Genomic DNA, 9,877 nt, shown 5'->3' on the forward strand with positions numbered 1-9,877 from the left:
GATCTATGATGCATTTTCTCTCTTTGTGGATCCCTCAGTGGACACAAGGTCTCCCTGGCTTCTCTGTGTGTTGCCTTCTGGATTTGATCAGGGGCAATGCAGCCTTTTCACCATCTTCCCCAACATTAAAAGGTGATGATTCTCACATCAATTGAAATTGCACCCAAATTTCACATACTCTGCACCCTGACAAAGAGCCTTGAGGAACGGCTTTGGCTGTGTGAAATGCTGGCTCTGAGTGGTGATAGAGTCCATAGCTTGGGTCATCACGGGCTCTAATGGTGTGTTTGGACACAGAGCTCTGCTCTATGGATCATTACACTTTGTTAAGGAGAGAGGCAGGGCGAAACTTTTAAAACACTGGTTGTTCTGCTCTGAAGATTGTTTCTTTTGTCAGTGAGTCTGGCAAGGAATGAAGCAGAAATAGGCAAGTTCTGTAACAAATGAGGCCCCTCTGCTACCACTACCCACAGTCATTTCCAGACAAGGTCAGAAAATATTGCTTTTTCTCTCTGGTGGTCCAAAGGAGAAGAGCTGTGCCTGCAACGTGGCATGCTCTCAAAAAGCAGCTCTGCTACAAGTCAATGCTCCTGTGAGCAGCATATGTTCAAGGATGGGTCCTACAGAAACAAATAGAGGAGGGGTGTGTGATGTGCTGCTTCCACTGCCTGTGTTGCCTTGGTAAAGCAGCAGGGAATGGGAACTTGCATCTTCTATATGACGTTTTCTACCCTACTTCTTCTATGTGCATTAGGTATTAGTTTTACTTTAAGACAAACAAGGTGATAACAGAGTGCAAGAGAAGAAAAGAAGTAAACCTCATTTTCTCACCAGTGCTCTCCTGCAGGATGGAGCCCGCACCACCTTTTCCTCAGGGCAAATGTGTGGATGCCACACGTTCAACAGGTTCCCTGACCATTAGATCCAAATGGAAAGGCCCAAGAAATTCTCTCTCCTGCCATTCCTGCGTGTTGCTGCGGAGCTGGGAGGTGTGATGCACTCCTGGAATGCTCTTTGGGTGAGCAGATGTTTGGCTGTGAGAGCAGCCAGAGATTGCTGCATGTTCTTTGCCAGCTGACAAGCAATTCAGGTCTGACTGCAGCCAGGAGTGTGGTGATACGTGAAGACCTTGATAAGAGTTCACCTGGACATTAACAGCGCCTGGACATTAACAGCAGGAATGAGGCTTTTGTTTTGGGAACACACAACTCCAGCCAGCAGGCTTTTTCAATTGTTCTTTTTCCAGCCTTTTGAATATGTTTCAAATAAAGTCGTTCTGCTCATTCCAATGAACAATGACTCCTATGCCAAAGCAGAACGGGCTGCTCTCCTGGCTTTGCCACCAAGTATCTGAAGATGACATTCTCCTGTAGGTTCACACATTGCTTTGCAGGCTGGCAGGAAGATGAAGGGTAGTTTAAGGAAGCTGAAATCATGTTTATTTGTAGCATGCCTCAAGCATGTGGTGGGATGCAATACAAACATGTGAGTGGGCATAAGGATGCAACCACTTTTTCTTATAAGTTGGAAGAGGTGCAGATGCGAAGCAGAGCTCAGGAAAACTTGTTCCTTGGGTGGATTCTTTCACATAAATAGAGATAGAAGAAAAAAGATGAAATAAGCACCGTGTGTCTGTAAAACAAACCTGGGCCAGCAAGGCTTGAGCCAAGCCTCTATTTATGAAGCCTTGTGTGACTTGCAAGCACTGAAGGACCAAAAGTGAGGGGAAAACTTGAGTTTGTACATCTCCAGTGCATACCTTCGGGCTGAATCACCATGAAAACTTGCAGTGTTCAGAGCTATTTAAAGCAAAGCCCGGGATGTTGGGAGTCTGAAGCACCGCTTTGAGGCTGTATCTCCGCAGGGGGAGGCTGTGTCACCAGTCGGACCGTCGGCCACAGCCTCTTTTCGCTCAGCAGCCTTTGGCCGTGCAGTGTCACCGCTCATAACGAGGTCTAACACAGCTTCCCCCATAGGCTCCATCCATCCACGCTCCCCGGGCCGGGCGGAGCAGCGCCTGCGCCTCGGCCCCATCGAGCTGCCCGTGCCGGCGTCTCGCGAGAGGCGGCATCAGCGGGGGGCGGTGGGACGGGACCGGGGGGGGGAGGAGGAGGAGGAGAGGAGGAAGGCGCTGCCGCTGGCCCCGCTGCCCACGCGGGGCCGCCCACGTTGGGGCGGGGCCGGTGTCCGGCGCTATCAGCAGCGCGGCCCGGAGCCCAGCACAGCCGGCGGGAGCGGCCGCTGCTTCGCTTCGGGGGCTGAGGAAGGCGGCGGTCCCGAGGGCGGCCGGGACCTCCCGGTGGCAGCAGGTAAATGGCAGCGCACGGCCCCGCTGTGCCCCCATCTCCGCCCCGCAGCCATGGGGATGCGGGAGGGATTCAGCCCCGTCCCGTGCCGTCCCTCCCGGCCCCTCCTCGGCTGGGGGCGATGGGCCTTTAACCAGCCCCTCGGGTGGGCTCTATGTGCTCTGTGCTGCTCTGGGGCTTAAAGCTGGGAAGCGGTGCATGGACACAGAGGTTTCCATCCCGGCGAGGTGCGTGGCTTTAAGCTGCTGAGCCATCTCTGCAAAGCGGGGATGGGTGACTTTAAAACTTTAAAGCCGGAAACTTCAGACGGAGCTTGAGCTACAAGCGCTTAAATAAAGCATTTCCGAGGTGAGCGCAGCCGGTGTGAGCCGCAGGGCGCTGATTTCGAGCCTTTAGCAGCGGATGTTGATGCGCACCCCAGGTTTGTGTTGGCTGTGGGCACCGGGACACGCTGAGCTCCTCCTGTGCTCGGGATGGAGGTCAGGAGCCAGCAGAGCACGCTGCCCTGGGGCTGCTTCCCATTGGAAGCGTTGGAAATAGGTTTATCGAGGCGACCTCCCAGGATGGGTGTTAAGAGAGAGGAGCCTGGCACTGCCACGGCTGTACAAACCCGCCTTTGTGATGGTACGGCTGTGGCAATTAAGATGCTCTTTCATTTTTTGCCTTTACACCGTGCATTTATATGACTCAGTAAATGCTGGACGTCGTTACCTAGGTTAAAAGTTCCTTGTTCTACAAAGCATGCTGGATTTTGGTAGAGTTAGAAGGAGCAATCTGTTGAGCAATGGGCAGATGTGAAGTTTGTTCTGGTTATCAGCACGTTGCCCATTAGCTGTGGATGAGGGGAGTCTGCTCCCCTACACTTGCAGAGGTTCGTTTGGTTTGAGTGCTCTGCTGACTGCCCTGAGCCTCACCTGCAGCAGGTGTGCTCCTCTGCACGTGGGAGAAGAGAGCTGCACGGCTTGGGCGGTGATTGCTGCTGAGTCAAGTTGCCTCTCTGCTGCTTTCCACCTTCAGAAGTGAAGGCTGAACAAGATGTGTGATGTCCTGCAGCTCCCCATGTTGTGGGCAGGCTGTGCAGCAGGTGAGATGATGCTCAGTGCCTGGGCTGACGCTGTGCATTCCCAGGTGGAGCCAGGAGCAAACCTGGGGGGATGCAATGAGAGGAGAAATGCGAGCTGCACCGAAACCTTTGGAGGCACAGTGCTGTTAGCAGTGGGGTTACGTCCATTGTGTCCAGCGTGGATCTGTATGTAAGCTCTTATTTTCTGTAGACTTTATTGCTCCAGCAAAGGAACAAAGTATTGCTGGAGTTACTTTCTGCAATGAGAGAACATCGCTGCGCAGATATGTTGTAAAGAACAGGAAGAAAGAGACAGGAGTTGCTTAAGCTGATGTTTGCCCGCAGAACAGACGGTTATGAACTGGCTGCGAAGTGCAAGTAAGGTTTCCAACTCCCCGAGGAGCCAGATCTGCAATAGCTTTTGCAATAAGTGCTGGGGAGGCCTCCCCTTCATTTCTGGTTTAAGTGGATTTTGAGTTAGATCTGGAGAGATGGTTATTTGACGTGGCACCTTGTGACAGGAGGGGATGGGAGCGGTGACTTTGTACCTTGGAGTCTTTCATGACTGAGGCTGGGAGAAAAGCCACTGGTTTGCCCCCAGGGCCAGGTTCAGGTTGGAGATAATCCCGTGATGGCTGTTCGGGAGGCTGTGTGGGATGATTATAGCACTTGGTCCGTTTCCCAGTTTGCCGGCATCGTGTCACAGAAGCAGCTTTGTATGGATCCTGGTGCACATTCTTGTTGGCTGGTGACTTTGGGTTAAACTTGAATGTAAATTCTTGGCTTCTCCTGGAGGTTTTCCTCTCGATTCTGGCAAGGGGAGAATGAAGGCACATTCCCTCTGATGTGCTCAGAGACCTCTAATTTGTGCTTTCAGCCTGGCCTCCTTTATGAAGTGCTCAGAAAGAGGATGTATCATAGTCAATAGAGTAACTCTTGTGTTTTGCAGCAGCTTTCTCAGGAGAAGAAATTAAGTTGCACTACTGTTCTTTTCCAGGGTTCCTCTCAGTCACTGACAGAGTCAATAGAAGTGGAGTCATTTCAATTCTGTGCTGCTCTCTGCTGTGTGCCTTGGGAAAGCCAAATGCTGTGGCTGTGTGCTGTGTCCTGGAAAGCAGGCATGAACCCCTTGGGCTTCTGGATGTGATTGGGGTGGCTCTAACGAGGAGCATCCTTCCATTTACCCAGAGGAATGTGTGTGCTTGCCGTGCCACACACACTGCTGGGCTTCTTCTGTTGGTGTTGAGAGCATAATCTGTCTGCACTGGGTGGGATAGCTCTGTAGAAATGCTGGCAGGCTGCTGTGCAGCCTGGAGCTGTGGGAGCTGCAGGGCATGGGGAGATGGCAAGAAAGGATGGATGCTCCTTGCAGCTTTCCAGACTTGCTGCATTCCAGCCACCCTGAAACCCAGCATGGTAGGGATTGTGTACACAGCAGGCGCCGTATTCATCCAGAATAGGAAGCATTCCCTGTCCTGAACAGCTAACTGTCTCAAAAGCAAGAGCAGATTCAGGCAAAATGTACAACCAGAGATGTGCCAAGCAGTAGGCTTGGCAGCATCACTCCATTATCTTCTGTTGTTGGGCTGACATGTTGGCCTGGGGTGCTGACGCACACATGGAATTTTCCCCTTCCTTAACTCTGTGCTCATCCCTGGGTGCTTCTTCTTAGATTTGATCCTTCCTTGTCCTAAATGAGCCGAACGTAGAGAATTACAGCTGAGTAGTACCTGCTCCTTGCTCTGCAGGGTGCTGTGTGTTGTGCCTGCGTGGTTCTTCCAGCTCCTTTTGAGATGCAGGGTAAGAGCCTGGCTCCAAGTAGCGCAGCTGTTGGTGTTGCAGTATGAAGCCACGTGGTAGGCTACGGCCACACTGAATTTCTGGCTCTCCCTACCTCCAAAATGCAAATAAATATGTTGGTGGAAAATCCCCAAACCCGCAGTTCTGTATTTAATGTCTTTGGGGACAAACTGGGCTAATACTTTGATATTGTTCCTGTTCATTAGTAAACTCTGGTCTGATGCTTTTGATCTAGGGTTTGAAATCAGGACTTTGCTTGTTAAAATATGGTGTGTCTGAGGCATAAACGCAGCTGTGCAGGTGGCCTTTTCTCACCTGCCTTTGGAGGTTGGGAGCTGTTAGGGGTAATGGTGACAGAAACATTATGATAAGCTGGGAAAGAGTTACTGACTTGCACACAGTTGAGAAGTGGGCAGAGATCTACCAGAGCATCCTTAATCTCGGAAACAATTTGGTTTAAAAATAATCATTCTTTCATGTTTCTCATTGACTCTTGGCTGTTATCAGGGTTGTGTCCTTGTGGGTTTTCACAGGAAAACTGTTTGTGTCATTGCTGCCCTTGACAGAATGAAGCAGTTACCAAGAGAGGTGGTGGAGGTGACGTCCTCTGGGTACCTTCACACAGATTAGATGAAGCAGTGCGTTCAGTCAGTGATGTTCTGTCAGCACCAGCTTTCTTTAGCCACTGAGGCAATGTGCCTCCGTGTTTACAGCTCTGATAAGGCTTTTGTTTTTAGCACAGCGGCTCAGAACATCTTTATGGGGGTGATGAAACCACAGTGTGAAACCAAAAGCTGGAGTCATGGATCGAGCCCTCTTGCTTGGTGTGTTAGATAGGCTTAAAAACCAAGGAGATCTGCAAGGTAGTTGGTTCTGTGTACTTTCTGTGCATAGTTTTAGGTTTTTAAAGCTCCTGCACTTCTCTCTGACAACTTGAGGTCCGAAATGTTAATATTTTTGTTTATTTGCTTTTAAATGGAAACAGAACTTCTGATGAAATCGTGTGATCCAACAAGCTGGAGATTGATGAAAAAACCTTCGTTGCTATGGAAATGAGTAAACTTGTAACGTGTTATGTCTCCTTTTGGACAGAAAATCAGAGTGAATTCCAGGGTAGCCTCTGGGAGCCCAAATGTCCCCTCCTGACAATGTCCTCTGATTCCTCTGATAGGACAAGTGCAGCTTTTCCTCCTCAAGGAGAGGAGTTAGTGAGAGCTGGAGCAGAAGCTGAAGGCTGTGGTCTGTCCCTGGGATACTTTGGGATCTGATAACCCTTCTGTTCAGTTGCAGAACCAGATGCTATTAAAACTGCCAAAGGAGGAGCAATGGGAGGGAAGGTCAGGTTTTGCCTACAAGAGAATTGGTGCTTCTCCGTGTAGTCATTGTAGGTACTTGGGGAGCACACAGCTCGTCCTGTGCAAGACCATGGGATAGTCAGCCCTGTGCAGAGCCTTGATCATGCAAAGTCATTCTCTCTAAACCAGAGCAGTTAAGAGATGGACTAACTTTATTTCTGGTTCCTTTCCAGGCTCATGGTCTGCAGCACCATGCAGGATCCCAGCCCTCACTCTGTGAGCCGGAGGTGAATCCATGGGAAGGCCAGCTATTGTGGTAGCTGTCAGGATGACCAAAGCACGGCTCTTCCGTCTCTCTATGGTGCTGGTCTCCATCTTCATGATCCTCCTGATCATCGTCTACTGGGACAACGTGGGAACAGCTCACTTCTACCTGCATACGTCCTTTTCTAGGCCGCATTCCCCAGAGGCCATCCCCGGTATCACTGCAGGTGGGGACTGGGAAGCCTTGCCAGAGGTGGATGAGTTTTTGGCAAAGCTGCTTAGTTCAAGCCTGAAACAGAACAGCTCTACTTCCCGAAAGGCAGAGCAGCTGCTTGTCCAGGGCTCCAACAAGCCTGTGGTGAGCAATTTGGAGGAGAACATACGAGGCTACGACTGGTCGACACACAATGCCAGAAACAGTTTGGACCAAGAGAAGCTGCAGATAGAGAGGCAGAGAACGCTGCGCGAGTTTTGTGCCAATTCCAGCTTTGCCTTCCCCACCAAAGAACGCTCCTTTGACGACATCCCAAACTATGAGCTCAACCACCTGATTGTGGATGACCGCCACGGCATCATCTACTGCTACGTCCCCAAAGTAGCATGCACCAACTGGAAACGGGTGATGATTGTGCTGAGTGAGAGCCTGCTGGACCAAGGGGTCCCATACCGGAACCCCCTGGACATCCCACGTGAGCATGTCCACAACACCAGCACCCATTTGACTTTCAACAAATTCTGGCGTCGATACGGGAAATTCTCCCGGCATCTGATGAAGATCAAACTGAAGAAGTACACGAAGTTCCTCTTTGTGAGGGACCCTTTTGTCCGCCTCATCTCTGCCTTTCGCAGTAAATTTGAGCTGGAGAACGAGGAGTTCTACCGGCGTTTTGCCATCCCCATGTTAAAGCTGTACTCCAACCATACCAACCTTCCCACCTCTGTTAGCGAGGCCTTCGGGGCAGGCCTCAAAGTCTCTTTTTCTGACTTCATCCAGTACTTACTGGATCCCAGGACAGAGAAGATGGCCCCTTTCAATGAGCACTGGAGGCAGGTGTACCGGCTGTGCCACCCGTGCCAGATAGACTATGACTTCATTGGGAAGCTGGAGACGCTGGATGAGGATGCTGCTTATCTCTTGCAGCTCCTCAAGGTGGACAGGCTGCTCCGCTTCCCCCCCAGCTACAGGAACAGGACTGCCAGCAGCTGGGAGGATGACTGGTTTGCTAAAATCCCCCTGGCTTGGAGGCAGCAGCTCTATAAGCTTTATGAGGCAGACTTTGTACTCTTTGGCTACCCCAAGCCAGAGAACTTGCTTAAGGACTAAAAGCGATTGGGCTGCGGGTGTGGGAGGGAACATCAGAAATACCAAAAATGTTTAAAGCCTCCTTATTTTTTTTGCTCTTACCTTCTCCATACAGGTTGGTACAATGGAATATATTTTTTCTACCGCTTCCCCTTCCGTTTTTGCAGTAACACCCAGTTCAGGATATTTCCATCCAGCTGCGCATATGGAAGAAAATGCCAGTTTTTTTCTCATTGTTTTCTGGGTTTCCTTTCTGTTTCCAACGTCCCCATGTTTTGCAGTGGGTTGCTGCCCATGGTCACTCTGCCAGCTGTGTCCTTCAATAGCTTTTTATTAATAACATTTTTTTAAAAGTAATATATTTAAGATATTTAATACGAAGTGTGCATTGTGGCAAAGGAAAGGAAGGAATAAAAAAAAAAAAAGAAAAAAGAAGTGAAAGAAAAACCTAAAAGGCGCTGATGCATTTGCCTCTGTGTGTTGTCTCAGGGCTCTTTGTGATGTTGCAGAGCACTCGAATCTCTCCAGGGCTGGGAGCCCAGCAGGTGGGTCAGTCAGTGCTGGAGCAACCCATACTGCGGTGAGGAATGCAGCTCACAGCCAGCATCACAGGAGGGCGGTGGTTGAGGCCCATGGGGTGATTCAGGATGTGCAGAGGGCCAGCCCAGTGCCTCTGCACTGCTTCCACTTCCATCAGCGTGGTGGAGGAGCTCTGCTGTACAAAACACTGTGTTTGTGCAGCCTCTGCATTGATAGTATGGAGAGTCTTCTGTGATGTGGTGCCTGCTGTGCTCAGCGCAGATCACTTGCAGCAGTGGGGACGTAACACAACTCCCAGTGCTTTAGGGGGACGTGGCAGGGTGTGGATATTTAGCCCCAAGTGAAGAAAAGCTGAAAGATTCCTTTCAGTTGGTGTGCATCAAGGCGATCTCTACATTCATTTCTTTTTCAGAGTGCCAGCCGCTGCTTGTGATGCTGTGCCCTCATCTGCTGTATTTCTGCTCTACCAATCGACTGATGCAGATTTAATCACCTGCCTTGCTGGGCTTTGCTGCAGCAGTGATGGTGGCCCATTGTGCTCGGTGCCTGCAGGCCGCTTCCCATAGGATGCAGCTTTTAGAGACAGGCTTTGTGTCTCATCAGCTGAATCTGCTTCTCTCTGAATTGCTCTGTGATCAAGCAGAGAGCTGAAGTGCTTGATTACTTTTCAGAGCTGTGCAAACCATGAAGGTCTTGGCCTTGCAGGAAGCACACTTGTGTTCTGGGCAGCTGCTTTGGAGCTGGACTCCTTGTCCTGCTCAGAGACCAGGGTGATGCTCCCCCTCCAACTCCTCATTTCTCCAACCTCTGTACGTGTGTGTTGTCTCAGCATTGTGTGCTCCTCCTGGTGAATGCACTGCTCCAAGCTTTTGAATCTTTAAGCCAAAGGTAACAGCTAGCAGTGATGCTAGGAGCAAAGAATCTGCCTCTGATTGTATTCACAGCACCCTCCTGCCATTTCTGCAGGGAGATTTGCAGTTTAAATGAGCCTGAAGCCATGATCTGATTTTTAGTGCTTAGATCTTCACAGCTCGGGGGGAAAAAGGAAGTGCTTGTTTATGAGTCATTATTTAAAACTAATAATAGAGAAGCATTGATCTCTTCCATTTTTTTCCCCCCCCTATTATGAGTTAATTGCTGCAAAACAGAGAGATGTTGAGACTCTCATCTGCTGTAATGAGTAATCCCTGGAGTCTGTTGGTTCCTGCAATATTTACATTTCTTCAGGGTTGGTTCATCCCACTCTTCAAAGTTACAGCCTGGATGTTTTCGGCTGTTGTCTTTATGTGTTTGTTGTTTTGTTTTT

The 9,877-nt window shown here is 50.0% G+C and overlaps 1 protein-coding gene across 5 annotated transcripts; it reads left to right on the top strand.

Moving 5' to 3' along the window:
- The first annotated feature begins 20 nt into the window (after positions 1–20).
- CHST12 (carbohydrate sulfotransferase 12) lies at positions 21–8,485 on the top strand. 5 transcript variants are annotated; one of them, XM_085514642.1, is made up of 2 exons: positions 21–132; positions 6,698–8,485. In XM_085514642.1, exon 2 carries the CDS (start codon positions 6,760–6,762, stop codon positions 8,050–8,052), a length of 1,293 nt encoding a protein of 430 aa, XP_085370768.1. In that variant the 5' UTR covers positions 21–132; positions 6,698–6,759; the 3' UTR covers positions 8,053–8,485. The 5 variants fall into 5 exon arrangements, with proteins under 5 accessions (XP_085370768.1, XP_085370769.1, XP_015732478.2 ...); XM_085514643.1 differs by lacking the exon at positions 21–132 and adding an exon at positions 2,222–2,654; XM_015876992.3 differs by lacking the exon at positions 21–132 and adding an exon at positions 2,222–2,309.
- The last annotated feature ends 1,392 nt before the right edge of the window (positions 8,486–9,877 follow it).

Source organism: Coturnix japonica, chromosome 13 (assembly GCF_054131305.1).
Source record: "Coturnix japonica strain WE chromosome 13, WE-NBRP24, whole genome shotgun sequence".
Lineage (NCBI taxonomy): Eukaryota > Metazoa > Chordata > Aves > Galliformes > Phasianidae > Coturnix > Coturnix japonica.